We start from the raw sequence: 15,936 nt of genomic DNA, 5'->3' as shown, positions 1-15,936 counted from the left end.
ACACCCACCACGAGGGGGCACCCTCCACAATAGCTCAGCTCTTTCTGGGCAGGAGCCCCGGTTCCCAACAAGGGCAGCACATAGCCCCGCCTTTTCTTACAAATGCCCTTTCCTTTCGTGAAATGAGAATCAGTTCGTGTGTGAACATCTCCCCAAAACATGTATTTTTTAAAAATCAGTACAATGCTCTGATAGTAATATGAAAGAGAAATAATAAGAAAGTTATTTATAACAAAATAATATGTATTTAACATATAAAGCTTACAAATAAACTAGAAAATATATACAATGAAGTACTCAGATCTTATACATAGAGACGATTGCAAAAATGCAGACAAATACAGGTGTTATACTGATGACTCAAATATTTTGAGTGGCACTGCCATCAGTGACGAAATGATCAAAGATGAAAAACTCATTGCAGGGCTTCCCAGGTGGCGCAGTGGTTGAGAATCCGCCTGCCAATGGAGGGGACACGGGTTCGAGCCCTGGTCTGGGAAGATCCCACATGCCACGGAGCAACTAAGCCCATGCGCCACAACTACTGAGCCTGTGCTTTAGAGTCCATGAGCCACAACTACTGGAGCCCATGTGCCACAATTACTGAAGCCCGCGCGCCTAGAGCCCATGCTCCACAAGAGAAGCCACCGCAATGAGAAGCCCGCGCACCGCAACTAGAGAAAGCCCGCGCAGCAACGAAGACCCAACACAGCCAAAAATAAATAAATAAATAAAATTTTAAAAAAACACAACTCATTGCAAATCTCCAAATAAAATGAAGTCCAGTCTTGATTTCTATTGCAGCTGCATGCCTTAAAAAAATCCAGTATATAGTAAAACAAACTAAAAATACTGTCTTATATGTAAAAGTGTTGTGTTTAGGTGTGAAACAGTGCTATAGATTGAATGTTGTGTCCCCCCAAATTTCATGTTAAGTCCTAATGCCCAAGGTATTAGGAGGTGGGGCCTTTGGGAAGTGATTAGCTCATGATGGTGGAGGCTGCATGGCTGGGATTAGTGTCCTTATAAAAGAGGCCCCAGAGAGATCCTTTGCCCCTTCTGCCAGGTGAGGACATGAGATGTTGGTCTGTAACCCAGAAGTGGGTGCTCTCCAGAACTTGACCTTGCTGGTGCCTTGAGCTCAGACTTCCAGCCTCCAGAACTGTGAGAAATAAATGTCTGTTGTTTATAAGCCACCCATTCTGTGGGATTCTGTTACAGCAGCCCGACTGGACTAAGATAAACAGTTACGTTCTAGGTTCAGATGATGGTAAGCAAAATTTTTTTTTTTTTTTACCTTCATGAATGTTTCAGGAGGACATTTGGAAGTTGTGCAGCGTATGGGGCAATTCTCTGGGGTTATTGCAAAACATCCAGCATCCCTGACTCCCCTCCTAAATTCAGCTAGTGCTCCTCCCCAACCCAGTTTTTGCAACGACAGAAAATACCATAACAAACTTCCCAAATGCTCCAAGAGGGAGCTCCCTCCTCATAAAGAACCACTGCTCACAAGCAAAGAGCCTCCTTGCCACCATCTAGCCCCTTCCTCTGGGTTCTTGGATCAGAGAGACACTTACCACTTAAGACTGGCTCTAGGACAGGCCTGGACTTTGTGACATTGTCTACAGCTGGGGCTTCACTGGCTAAACCTTTATCGTGGTCTCTGCATCTCTTATCTGCCAGAATCTCATACCAAAATTGGAAGGACTCTCAAACAGAACCAGGAGGAAATGCAAATGATAAGCATGTGATGCTTGGAGCTGTGTTTGAAACACTAACTCAGGGCTTCTCGGGTGTGGTCAGAGGGTCATCAGCATCAAAAGTACTTGTTAAAAGTTCAGATTGGGGCGCCACTCCAGACCTTTGAAATCAGGGCTCCAGGGCGTGTGCCCATAGAGCCTGCATTTGTAACAAGCTCCCCAGGTGCTTCTGGTGTCCTCAAGATTTATGAGCCTCTGAAGCCATCATCATGACCACCACCAAGCCATATACAGGGGCCAGTCTGGCCATGTGAAGGGGTCTGTGGGCCCTTGTAGGATTGGCCTGCGTCAAGTCCCACGTGGCATTTTGGCAGTAACCCTGCAGGGGCAGCTGGGAGGCACCTGCACCCCACGAGGGCTACCTGACTTCCAGCTGTCCCTTTTCAACCCCACCTTTCCTGAAGCGCCAAAAAATAGCCCACTCTGTTAAAAGTCTCTTCTTTCCACTCTTCAAAGAGGATGACTTCTTCTGACTTAGACCAGGAATGATTTCATATTCTAAAGTGCCTTTGTGTTAAAATAAGGGAAATAACTGGAAAATAGATAAGTACTGTGGACAAGGTTTTGAGGGTGCAGAAGTTCTGCAAAAAACTCTGTCGTCCAGAGGCAGTCATATTTTTCCCCTCTATGAGTCAAACAAGAAAAAAAATTTGTTTCGCTTTATATAACTGTACAGACACAGACTAGATTTCTAACTCTCACTCCAAGTTCGCTTTGCTCACATTTTAAAGTATTGGAGATTATTCCACTGGTATTAAATCATAGTGATGATGATGATATTGATGATAATACTTTACCCAAGGCCACACAGAGTGCAAGTGACTTAGGCAGGATTTGCCCCAGATCTGCCTGGTGGCAAAATCTCAGCTCTTGTTACTGTAGCACGCTGCTCTTTGACAAGGCTGTGGATGCAGTCATAGCAAATTACTCCTTTTTTTAGAAAAAAAAAAAAAATTTATTTAATCCGAATTTTCTCTTTATTTTTCAGTGAATATTTGTAATATATTTTCTTTTCAGTTATACATATTCATATATATATTCATTCTTTTTCAGATTCTTTTCCCTTATAGGTTATTACAGAATACTGAGTATATCCCTGTGCTATACAGTAGGTCCTCGTTGGTTATCTATTTTATATGTAGTAGTGTCTGTATGTTAACCCCACGCTCCTAATTTATCTCCCCAAACTACTCTTTACACCAGTGCTGCATGCAGGCCCTAGACAGGCACTGCAGTGCGGGGACTGGTTATGGGATGGGGGGGATCAAGGGCCAAACAGGGGCAGTGACGTCACCCACAGATTTGCAGCCTCAGGAAGCCATGACCATCCTTGACTGAGAGGCTTGTGAGGAGATGAAGTTACCGGTGGGAGCAGGTCATCTGGGGAAAGCTGGAACCCCAACAGGCCAGTCCACAGAGGAGACCCAGCCGCTCAGAAGCCACTTGAGGCACAGAGAGAGGATAAGAAATCCCCTGATTTCTTCCTTGCTGTTACCTTCCAATCTCCTGACTGCACCTCCCAGAGGCCAAACCCAATCAGCAAACCCAGGAGCCCAGCAAGCCCACCTTTGTGGGTTGTTCCCTGGCTACACAGAGCAGGGGGCAGGGTCTGAGGGCAGATGGACCCGAACAGCCACACCCACACAGGATTTTGTTGTTGTTTTCCAGAACAAAGCACTTTAAGCCTCCTTTAAATAGCAAACCCCTAATGCCTTAAGACTAACTTGATTTAACAAGAACAAAACGTTATTTTAAAATCATCTGTGACTTTAAAAACATCTATGATGCAAGCAGGTATCTGGTACACCTGTAACGCACTGACTGCTGGGAACAAAGGAAGCATTCCTGGACACCTCCTTGCCAAGGTCCAATGGAAACAATCGCCAGGCTAATCGTTCAGAGGATGAAGTTTGTTTGACTTACTAGCTGAGGGAAAGGAAGCTGGCGACAAAGAGTATGGAACCTGGCTGATATTTTTGGAAGACTAGCTTACGGAAACATTTTTGAGCTGGTCTTTTGCATGATTAGATGCAGTGCAAGGAGCTGGCAAGCTTGTGCTAAGAGTCCTGGACATTATTCTCGAGAAATGTGAGGGTGTCGGGGACGTCTGTCTCTCTGGAAGAAGGTCGAGGAGAAGGTCCCAGAGTTCCAGGCGGCTGTGCTCTGGGGACTGATGGCTGCCACTTTCTGATTAATCACTGGGCACCAGGGAGAGTTAGAGCGCCCTCTAGGGAGAGCTGGATGGGCCTGGCGTGGGAGCAGGGCACCTGTCAGCCTTTCTGCACTGTTGTCACCACCTGTGTCCTTTTTCTCCAAATACCCCATGATAGATGGCTGTGGTCTTATTAGCTATTGCGTCAGTGATGACTTTATCCCGCACTTTTTGAAGGAGGTGGCTAAGTAGGGTGATTTAAGGTTAAGATCACAGACTTTGGAGTCTATGTTTTCCCTTTTTTGTAAAATTTACATTTTATTTATTTTTTATGTATATATTTTTTTATTGAAGTATAGTTGATTTACAATGTTGTGTTAGTTTCAGGTGTACAGCACAGTGACTCAGTTATATATATAGATATATTCTTTTTCAGATTCTTTTCCCTTATAGGTTCTATTTTTCCTTTCATCTTCAAAAGTCTGTCCCCTTTTCTCTATTCCTACTACCACTGCCCTTATCTGCGCTTTTGGCCGCAGCCACTAACTGCTCCCTGTCAGCTGCCTCCCTCTCCTTGCCGCTGTGGCCACTGGGATCCTCCTAAGTAGAGAAGATCAGTCATGCTCAGCATCCTCCAAAGGCTCCCCCAGCCTCGAGGATAATGTCCCACCTGCAGCCTCTGCCCTGGCATGTCCTGGGTACTCACCTACTAGACCAGCCCATCCTTCCTGGGTCAGGGTCCGTGCCGACCCCAGCAACTTGTAAGCACTGCCCGCCTTTGCCTCCGAGCAAAGCCAAGTCTAGACGGCAGGCTGGCCCTTATTCCTCTGAGTATTGCTCACCATCCTGTTACTGAGTCCAAGCTTGTACTGCTCGCTGCACAACCGGCCAGTAAATCCAGAGGTGAGCTGTTGGGGCAAGGAGTAGTGACTTTATTCAGAAAGCCAGCAGGCCACAATGCAGGGGACACAGGTTCAAGCCCTGGGCTGGGAAGATCCCACATGCCTTGGAGCAACTAAGCCTGTGCGCCACAACTACTGAGCCTGCGCTCTAGAGCCCGCGAGCCACAACTATTGAAGCCCGCGTGCCTAGAGCCCATGCTCCACAACAAGAGAAGCCACCGCAATGAGAAGCCCGTGCACCGCAACGAAGAGTAGCCCCCGCTCGCTGCAACTAGAGAAAGCCCACGCACAGCGACGAAGACCCAACACAGCCCAAAAAATAAAAATAAATAAATAAATAAATCTAAAAAAAAAAAGCCAGCAGGCCAAGGAGATGGTGGCCTAATGTCCCAAAGAGCCATCTTCTCCAAGTTAGAATTCAGGATTCTTTTATACTAAAAGGGGAGGGGGGTAGAGTCCTGTTTCTGGCCAAACTCGGAGGGGAATATGTTAATTTCTTCCTTCCTGCAGCCATTCACAGGTGGGCCTGGTCAGGAGGTTTCCTGTGAGCTTAACAAAGGTGTTTTAGCTTAAAGCTCATTTCCTGGGAGGTGGGGTTCCCAGAGACGGGCGGGTCATTATATATAATTTAAGCTTATAGGCAACATCCCTTTAGTGATTAATTTGTAATAGGACACGAAGGTTCTTTTCTATTACAGTCCAACACCTGGGACAAAAGCTGCACTCAGTGATATAGAACAGCACTTTACAGCTTACACAGTGTTTTCTCATCCTTGCTGATTCACGCCCCACACTCAGGTGGAGGTATTTTCTAATTATACAGAGGCGGGAACAGAGGCTTGAAAAGGTCAGTGAGCCACGTTAGAATCTCCAGTGGTCGAAGCGGCGCTCAAGCTCCGGGTTCTCCGAGGGGACAACATGTAGGACTGAACACTGCACAGACTCGGGTATGAGTCCCAGCCAGCGTGCACTGGCTGCGGCACTGACTTCACCTCCCGCACCCATGTCCTCATCCTTCAAGAAGACAGAAGTGATTCGTAGTCGGGTTTGTTATGAGGATGAAATGAAACAATGCTGCTGCCCGAGCTGCTGGAGTGTCTTAACAGGGCCTGGCTCGCAGCCGACACTAAATGTGAGTTCGCTTTCTGACGCCAAGCTTGGCGAGATGCTTCTCCTACTCCGACAGCGGCTTCTCCTCTGAGCTCCAGAGGCTACTGGGGTGCCAACTCTGGAGCCCCGTGCGCCTTGGACCCGATAGGTAGCTGCGTCGGGTCCCAGCACTCCTTAAAGGAGGGTGGAGACTTCGGCCCTGAAGGAGAGGACGGCGGGGCGGAACTAAGGGGCCCTGGGAGGCTGGCCTGGATGCGGGGGCCTGTGGGGGGGCGTTGTTCCGCGGAGGGAACGCCGGCGCCCCGAGGGTGCACCCCGCAGAGGGGCCCAGCCACCCTCCCGGACCTCCAGCTTCCCACCACACCGGGGGAGAGCGCCCGCCCCCAATTCACCTCTGCCCCTTCCCCCTCCCTCCCCAGCTCCCGTACTGTCCCCCCGGCCTCGAAAAGCACGAGGGTCCCAGGGCGGAGAGGGCCGGGGGCCACAGCCGGCGCGCAGTCCGGGAGCGCAGCCCCGCCCCCATCGCGGCGCCGGCTGGCGGGAGGCGGGACATGCGCACCGGGCGGCGGGCCCGCGCTGGGAGGGGGGCGCGGGCCCGAGCGGGCGGTGCTGCGGGGAGCGGGCTGGGCGGGGAGCGGGGCGCGGGAGCGGGGAGCGCGCCGCCAGCGCCGCTGCCGCTGGACGAGGGCGGGTGTGCGAGCCCGGCGCGCCCCGCGCAGGGGATGCGAGCGGCAGGGAGCCGCCGCGCCGCCGCGCCCGGAGAACGGGAGCGCTGGTGACCTCAGCCGGAGGAGAGCCGGGAGACAGAGGCCGCGAGCCCCGCGGGGATCCTCGGGGCCGGGGTGCGGGGGACGGCGGCGGCGCGGGAGTGCGGGGCGCACACCGGGCGGGGCTGGCGGACAGTGATGAGCGGGCGCGCGGGGAGGCTGCACGCCGCCGCCGCCCGGAGCATCCGCCGCCTGAGCTGCTGCTCGCGGCCCGGGCCCCGGCCATGGAGACGCTGAATGGCCCCGCGGCCGGCGGCGCCCCGGATGCGAAGCCACAGCCGCCCGGCCAGCACCACCGCCACCACCACCTCCACCCGCTGGCCGAGCGGAGGCGGCTGCACCGCGCGCCCTCGCCCGCCAGGCCATTTCTCAAGGACCTGCACGGCCGGCCCGCGGCCCCCGGCCCGGCCCCGGCCGCCCCTTCCTCGGGCCGAGCCCCGGCGCCCGCCGCTCCGCGCTCGCCCAGCCTCGCGGGCAAGGCGCCGCCCTCGCCGGGGCCCCCGGCTGCGCCCGGCCGCCTCTCCCGGCGCAGCGGCGGCGCCCCCGGCGCGAAGGACAAGCCGCCCCCGGGCGCCGGGGCCAGAGCAGCGGGCGGCGCCAAGGCCGCTCCGGGCCCCAGGAGGGCGGCGCGCGCGGCGCCCGCCGAGCCGCTGCCCCGGGTCGGGAAGCCGCCGCCCGGGGCCGAGCCGCCGCCCGCCGCTGCCAAGGGCCGCAAAGCCAAACGCGGCTCCGGGGTGGTCCCCGCCCGCGCCTCCGGGCCCCGGGTCCCCATCGTCCCGGTCCCCGCCGTGATCCTCGCCGTGACCTCCGCGACCGGCTCCCCGGCCCCCGGCTCGCGCATCAGCCACACCGACAGCAGCTCCGACCTCTCCGACTGTCCCTCGGACCCCCTGTCTGACGAGCAGCGCCTGATCCCCGCCGCCAGCAGCGACGCCGAGTCCGGCACGGGCTCCAGCGACCGGGAACCCCTGCGGGGAGCCCCCACGACGAGCCCCGCGGCTCGGGGGGCGCCGCCGGGCAGCCCGGAGCCCCCCGTGCTCCTCGCCGCGCCCCCCGCCGCCTGCCTCGGGGGTCGGAGCAGCCCGAGCGGGGTCCCCGCGGGGTCCCCGGGGCCCGGCGTGGCGGAGGATGCCGGGGGGTGCGCTCCGCCGGAGCGAACGGTCCCCGGGAACCCCAAGGAGCACGGCCCAGGCGAGCAGCCCCGGCTGGTACCGGCGGCGGAGGAGGAGGAGCTGCTGCGGGAGATGGAGGAGCTGCGCTCGGAGAACGACTATCTCAAGGTGCGCAGCCCGCCCCGCCGCCGGTGGCCCGGAGGCGACCCCACGTCTGGGTGCGGGCTGGAACCCGCGAGCCCCGCCTTCCGCTTTCTCCTGCTGCCATTCACTTTCCTGCCCCCCGCGCACACACCGGGCGCTGGGAACTGGAGCCAAAACTTCTGCAAGGAGCAGCAAGACCTGTGGGTCCGGGCTGCTTCTCAACCCACTTAGCTTGTTTCTAGAAGTCTTGCTGCTTTCCGCGGATGCCTCTGCCCCTGTTGATGCTACGTTGATTATGGAGTGTCGGCTCTGGTCACTTTTTGGATGTGTAGCCGACACCCAGACCCCTAGCCTGTGGGAGCGGGTTTTCCCCAGCCGAAGGGCTCTGGGCCGGGCTCCGTGGGAGGAGAGTGGCGTTCGGAGGGTGTGGTGGCCCAGGCTGCAGACTCGCCTGCCGCTTCCCCTAGTTACAGAAAGCCGGGCGCCCTCCGTGTCTCCCCCGGGGCTCACAGAGCAGACAGAGGGCCTCGGCGTTTTCAGTGAGTGATAAACCTGCAGTTCAGGAGTCTCCTGAGTGCGGCCTGAGCGGAGGGACCACTGGGTGCTGCTGGCTGGTCCTTTGTAAGCGTCCACCAGCTGGGTTTTCCGTGTCAGGAGAGGCCACTTGATGCCCTGCTCACGCCGGGGCACTTTCGAGGGAATCGCAGCCTCTGCGTCCTATCTGAGCACTTGGCGGCGGGGCCCACTCTAAGGGGCTTCTGGGTCCTGTGAGCTTTGGGGCACAAGTCTGACTCCATCTTTTCCAGGAGGAGGAGGGCTGGCACTGCAGGAAAGAGGATTTAGGCAGTGTTGGGGGTGGGGGTAGGTCATCTGAAACTAAGGAGATCTGTCCTGAAAGCAATTGTTTTAATTTATTGTGATACGCAGGTTGGTAAATAGCTCCACCGGTGTAAATCTCCTGTTTCTGTTAAGACAGTTAAATATGTTTCCTCCGAAACCTCCTTTATCAGTGGGTTTTGTGATTCGCCCTGTGTTCTCAGCAAATGCTGACGGTCCCTGATGGAGGCCAAGTGTTGGCTGGTGGGACCAAGGATGTGAGCTTTTAAGGTGCTTGGTGGTGAAGTGTGCAGTTCAAACTGGGATCAGAGCAGTGAACTGCTGAGTATTCCTAAACCCCGGCTGCAGAAGCTGCTCTAACCCACTGAGCCCAGTGGTTATTTTATCCTGTTCAAAGAGGCAGAGGAGGAGAGTGGTGGGGAAAGAGAGCAGATGGAGACTTGGAGTGAGACGTTTCAAATAGTGCATTTGCTTTTTTTTTTTTTTTTTTTCATTTATTTATTTATTTTTGGCTGCGTTGGGTCTTCGTTGCTGCATGGGGGCTTTCTCTAGTTGCGGCGAGTGGGGGCTACTCTTCGCTGTGGTGCTTGGGCTTCTCATTGCGGTGGCTTCTCTTGTTGAGCACGGGCTCTAGGCACATGGGCTCAGTAGTTGTGGCATGCAGGCTCAGTAGTTGTGGTTCACCAGCTTAGTTGCTCCGCGGCATGTGGGATCTTCCCGGACCAGGGCACAAACCCGTGTCCCCTGCATTGACGGGCAGATTCTTAACCATTGCGCCACCAGGGAAGTCTCTGTCACCGACTCTTATGTAATAGACAACAGAGTGAAATTCAGAGGTTTGGAAGAGAAAGAGCCACGGTATCGTGTGTGACTCTGTTGTGAAATCAGCACTTTTGTAAATCTGCCCTGGAAGTAAGCTCCCTGAGGACAAGGAAGATCATCTTATTGAATTTTGTAGCCTCAGCTGTTAGCCTAATCCATGACCCACAGCGTTTCTGATTGAATGATGTTTATCCAAATCATGACAGCTAAGTAACAGAAAATTAAGGTTTTTAAAATTTTTTTTGAAGAAAAGATGTTTCTCATTACATCTTTGCTCTTAAGGTAGGCAGTCATTTTGGGGTTCATTCCTAGATGACTGGTTATTTGCTTTATTTTTTCATGTTAGATTCTCAGTGAAGGAAATAGGTGTCGGACCCTGGCACCTAATCTGATGTATTTGATATTTCAGTGAATCTCACAGCAACGTAGGGTATCATTGTTATATTTATCATAACCCCAGTTTCACAGACAAGGATGCTGAGAGCTGAGAAAACTCAGTGACTTGCCCAAGGTCATCCAGCTAGTAAACGATGCAGCTTGTATTTTCCCTGCCCCCCAGACCTCTGTTCTTTCCCTGCTCCAGGCTGCAACCCTATTTCCATGAAGGCTCCTTTTCTGAGCACACACTTGCCTTAGAGTTTTTTATTAGCTCAAAATGTTCCCAGTGTTTAGCTTTCCTAGGGGCCCTCTTTTTAGGTGAAAGGGCCACCAAGAACACCTCTCCACTAGCCTGTAGACAAATGGTCCCATAAACCCCACTGGCAATGTTTAATTTGTGGGAAATGTCAGTTGCCATTTCCTGTGGAGAAAGGTCACGGCCGACCATTTACGATGCCTGAATCCATCTCCCAGCCTTTCCTCTGACAGCAGGAGAGAAGCGGAGATAGAGGAGGTCTGCGGAGGCTAGGAAGTCAGAAGAATGATCACAAACACATGTGTGAGTTACATGATTGGCTATTCAGAAGCTTAAATGACAGTAGTTCAATGTGGGAAAGAAAGACAACAACACTGCTAGACTTTTCTAAAGGTCAACGAGCCCGCCCACTTGTGCAAAATGGGGCTGGGAGCATCAGTGACCTCATGGGCAATGACTTTTGCTGTAGGCCTGCCTTTGCACGTGGGGTTTAGAGCGTGCGCATTATAAGCCCAAACGTCTCTTTTTGTTGCTCTTGTTCTCACTGGTACTCTTTTTGATGGTAGATAAAAACGAGTCCTTGACCTACTGCTTTCTTAGGGAATGTTGCACAGAACTCTCGCGATTAGAAGGGAGACTCCACCCAGAAATTTTACTTTGATATATTCTGGAGGATGGTGACCACAAGTATTACAAGATTTCCTGAGTCAGTTCTGCCACCATTACTGTATAAGACAGTTTCTGAGCTAGAATGACCTAAGAGTAATCCAAGCAGAAAACTAAGGCCTCAAAACTGTAGGAGGATGTGTTTACTGATCAGGAAATTCGAGGGGAATTCTCTTGGTTTTTACCAGCCTGATGTATTTTCTTAAAAATCAACTGTCAACAGAGAAGTGCCCCCTTCTGTTGTGTGGAGCTGTACGGGGCCATCCCTGACCCTGCTTCCCTACTGTCATCACAGGGCACCATGGTGACTAGATGAGAAGTGCATAATTACTCAATCCAGGTAGCTGGCTTTTTGTGTGAAAGCACAGTCAGAAAAGCACTCTTGGCCCTTGACCGCTGATGAACTCACATGTATTGGGAAGGCTTCAGGAATTAAGGTGCGAGATTGAGTTCAGTTGTCGAAAGACATTTGCTTCTTTCTCAGACCAGACCCAGGCACATCTTAGTGATGACGGCGTCCACGAAATGCTGCTGGAGTGTTCCTTGCCCGCCGCCACTGCTTTTTTGCTCGATTGCTCCAAGACAATCAGACAAGCCCTAGAGCTCATTGTGAACATATTAATTATGTTCTCTGTCTTCACAGGCTTTTCAGGAGGGTTTAATCGCTTTGAGTTTATTGGCCTATTTTGAAAATGCTTCTCGTGTTACTGGGGATGCTCGCACGACACCCTTCCCCCTGCCCTCAAATAGTGTACCCCAAAGTGCCCGTGTCCTGCGGGGCCCGCAAGGTCAGTGGGGGAAGGGCTGCTGAGTTTGCTCTGCCTTTTCAGTTACTTCAGAAGAATTACTGCTGGTTAAAACAAAAGTCAGCGCTAGCTACAGAGCAGATACTGTTAGATTCTTGGAGAGGAGTGATTTCTTAGGGAGACCGCTGGTGAGGCCATTTGGGTCGAGAGGTTACAGTGTATCAGCACCGAACCAGCCTCACCGCCCTGCGTCTCACTTGGAGTCTTTGGAGTTTCAAGGTCTGAAAGGATTTGGTTAAATCTGGCTGCTCAGGGTCCAGATGCTCAGCGCCGCCTGGAAAGGGAGGGTGTGGGGTGGACACTGAGGCAAGAATAAACAGTTCTGAATGTAAAGCGCTTCAGCCCCTCCCTCCCTCCCCGGCCCTCCTCCCTTCTTCTGGAAGGTTAAAGCAGACAGTATCCCTATTCTTTCCTGACCTTCTCCTTTCCACACCCACTCTTTATTCAGCCTGCGAAAAAGCGGCTGTAATCACCTTAGGTGGCAAGATCATGTAGGCCAGGGAACACAGGGCCGTCGCTGCCGGATGAACCGTCACTTGGTAAACAATGGGAGGGTCCCTGAGCCTTCTGAGTCTCAGCTGGGACTCTGCAGAGAACAGTTCCATTGTACGGAGGGAAACGAGGTGGATTCATTGTATATTACAACAGACGATGATAAGGTCTGTAACTCCCAGAAGAGGGAATTATTGCAACAGTAGCCAGCTGACTGCTCTCACTGCCTAAGTTGGGTCTATTTAGAGAGGGGTGATTAAAATAGGACTAGTTATTGATTTCAGGTTGTTTAAAGGTGATTAAGATCTGATAAGATTGTCAGTATGATCAAGAGTTTTCACTGCTTTTACCATGTGGATTTGGTTTTTATATTGGTGGATAAAACTATCTGTAAAGAGGTTTTCGTTGAAATTTTAATCTTGGTTTATTCTAGTGCACACATGGTACCTCATTATTTCTCGAATTTGATATGTGTCAAATAGATGTAAAATAACGCTTGATTTGTTATCTGTAGGCAAAAGGGAGTAGTTGGGGAACTTCCCACTACATCAAGGTTTCATTTTATATACAAAATTTGAAAAGTATATTTAGTTAAAACTAAATTAGCTTTTCAATGTGATAATGATCTAACGTTTGAGTATCTGACAGACCTGATGTTAATTCAATATAAAACTTGATTAAGGGCACTTTTTTTCTTAATATCTGTATTAAAAAACAACAGCAATTTTCCACTTTTACTTACTATGTGTAAATGTTGTCTGCCAGAAACATATTTTCTGCTTGACTTGGTTTTTTTTTTAAGCATTTAAATGGCAGACATCTTTAAGGTTCTTTAATGTTTTCTAAATTAGAGCATGCTGTCAGAAAATTAATGTAATCTTAGTTTGAAAATCACTCTCATCATGACCCGAATCTGAATAATCACAGTTTTGGTTTTTCAAATGTCTGCTGCTAGCTTACGTGGTTCATAATTCGCTTTTCTTAGAACTTCTTTTCATTGAACCTGAAAATTGCTTTTTTCAAGGCTCCATGAAAAGAGCTGAAACCCTGGCCTCGTCCCATCTCTGCTACAGGCTAGTGTTGGGAAGCATTTAAACTTTTAGAATTTCAATGTCCTCATTTTACAAAAGGGGGTATTGATACCTTTTCTGCATATTACAATGCTTTCGTGAGGACAAAGTGTGAAAATAAGTATACCTGCACATTGACAATGTCAAGGTCTAAACGTTAGCTTGCTTTTATTATTTTACACCGACGGTGGACTTTTAAAAATATGATTTAAATCTTATTGTTTCATTTGTCCTGGTTGTTGCAGATAATTTCTAGCACTTACCGGAAAGAGCATGTGTGTGGAACCAGACAGCCTGGGTTTGTAGCTGGGCTTCCATTTATTAGCCGAGAGGATTTGGATGTGTTTACCAGCTTGGGTTTGGCCTCCTTGTCTGTCAAATGGGGGTTGTGTGTCTCTGGTAGGGTTATTATGAAGTAATAACCCAGGCTTAGTAATGAAGGTAAAGTGCTTAATAAAGGATGCCTTCTGTTCTACAAATTTAGATAAAATGAGTTACAAAAGCAATGATTCAAATACATGCAATTATGGTCTCTCCCTAATTTTCTTTTCAGTACAACTAATGTTAGTGATTACTTATGCCAAAAAATATTAGCTGTTTATATCTGGCCTACTCAGTGATCTGGAGGTGTGGGTTCATCTAGCCCTGGAACAGACTTTTTCAGCCTGCAGCGGGGGTGTAGGCGTCCGTAGGACATAGCCAGCGTTTAACATTGGGCCGATGAGGGCCTCCCCCAACCCCATGCCACCCCCATTACGAAGTCTGAAAACCAGAGAACGTTTTTTACCTGGAAGTCGTATCATATGTCTTTTTATGGCTATGTCACATTTTAAAACTGGTGTTTGGATAATAGATCATTTCAGGCATTAATGACTTGATAAGCTTTCTAGAAGGAAAAGCAATCATAACCAGTTCCTTCCATAAAGGGAATGCCCAACACCACTGGATATTTGTATGTGTACATCCATATAGTGATTATTGCCTGTATTGAACTATTTTTTATTAGTTACCCAGTGTAACAATTTTAACTGTATTCAGACGTGTGTAGAGGTGAGGCTTTTTCTCAAAGTCAGATCAGATTCACAGATGGGATCTGAGTGAAGCTTGACCTTGATTTTGAAGATCCGGGACTAACTCTCTACCCTTTATGGGAGGATGGCATGCACAGGCCTGTTTTGAAGCTTGCAGCCGGTGGTTGGTCTCCTCCAGCGTGGGTTGGGTCAAGGGCACAGCTTCCATGCCTCAGTGCAGGGATCGGGCATCAGGAACAACCTCTTTGCTGCAGGTTGAAAGGACCTTCCTGAAATAGGTGGGTTCTCCAGGCATCTGAAGAGCCCAGCCTGCCCATTCTCTTCATGGATGTTCCAGTGACCGGCCTCTGTGCTCGGCCCAGTAACTCCCAGTGCCAACAAATTTTCCTACCAGGAATAAGATTGATAGGAAGAGATCTCCACGAAGGAAAAAACAGCAATGAAACTTGCTTATACATGATAACATTTTCAACGTTAAGATTTACCTTTCTTAAGACACATTAGAACATCTTATATTTTTAATGAGGCTGTCATCACTGGTACAGAATTTCTGTAAGAACACTTAGCAGATGAGAACAAAAACATTTTATTCATTTGACTACTAGGGATGTTGGTAAAGCTTTCCTCTCTAACATGTGTTCTCCTTGGTGGTCCGTTGAAGCAGGCTCCACTTGGAGTCATGGTCAACTAAGTAGGTAATGCTCTTGGTCAGGTGGTGTGGACAGAGTGGGAGAACCGACAGACTGGGGCTTGGGGGAATGAGGTGCCACATCTGTGCCCTTTCCCATATAGGTGATGGCTGCACACGGGTGGGGTTGGCTGGACAATTGTTTTCACCCTGTTGGCGCCAGTCTGTATTTTTCCACAAAGCTTCCCAATTTGTTTGTTACACTTCTCGGACCTAATCTTACCCAGGGTAAGATACTCTTCAGGAGATTCCTTTCTAGTCAGTTTCTTGTCTACCTGAGACTCTGGTGTTGGGAAGCTCTTGTTCTTTATTGTAAGTAAATTCCTGGTTTTAAGAATAAATGCAGGATTAGCAAAGGTGGTCAGACTCCAGGAACAAACTGAATAGGGTGAGAGCTGACAAGTTAGGGTGTCCACATTTGGGAGAATTTTTCCCTTGAGCCTCAGTATTAATTGAACAAAACAAATGGGAATGGGGAATTCCCTGGTGGTCCAGTGGTTAGGATTCCTAATGTTCACTGCCGAGGGACTGGAGAGCTAAGATCCCACAAGCTGCGTGGTGTGGCAAAAAAAAAAAAAAAAAAAAAAGATGAACGAGTGTACCCTAATCTGGAGGCATTTATGCCATCAATTATCAAACTAATCAAGACAGTTCTAGAATGCTTTTCTTAATCTCCCGTCTTCCAAGTTGCTCCTTGTTGAAGTCTTTATAATAGAATTTATATCTCATCACATGCTGCAGCTGTGTTTATGGGTTTGGGAAGAATTTTCCAGGACCAGACTACAAGACTGGAACAAAGCAAAGTGCGGGGATGTCTGGTTTGGGTCGTGTTTAGGATTTGGTCTTTCTAGGTGTTGACCGAGGTTCATGGGTAGTCATTCCACAAATATTTATTGAGGGCCTGCCGTGTGGCTCACACTGCCCTGGACACTGGGAGACACCA

At 50.2% G+C, this 15,936-nt stretch overlaps 1 protein-coding gene across 2 annotated transcripts in view; it reads left to right on the top strand.

The window, feature by feature from the left end:
- The first annotated feature begins 6,605 nt into the window (after positions 1-6,605).
- The window catches only part of MTCL1 (microtubule crosslinking factor 1), a 125,646-nt gene continuing 116,315 nt past the window's right edge, over positions 6,606-15,936 (top strand). For both annotated transcript variants that reach the window (XM_068562770.1, XM_068562769.1), the window contains exon 1: positions 6,606-7,971. In XM_068562770.1, coding sequence (XP_068418871.1) covers positions 6,916-7,971 — 1,056 coding nt within the window. In that variant the 5' untranslated portion in view covers positions 6,606-6,915. The remainder of the gene's footprint in view (positions 7,972-15,936) is intronic.

The sequence above is a fragment of the Eschrichtius robustus genome, chromosome 14 (assembly GCF_028021215.1).
Source record: "Eschrichtius robustus isolate mEscRob2 chromosome 14, mEscRob2.pri, whole genome shotgun sequence".
NCBI classification, from domain to species: domain Eukaryota; kingdom Metazoa; phylum Chordata; class Mammalia; order Artiodactyla; family Eschrichtiidae; genus Eschrichtius; species Eschrichtius robustus.
The sequence above is the reverse complement of the archived record's forward strand: the minus strand, read 5'-3'. Positions and strand labels throughout refer to the sequence as shown.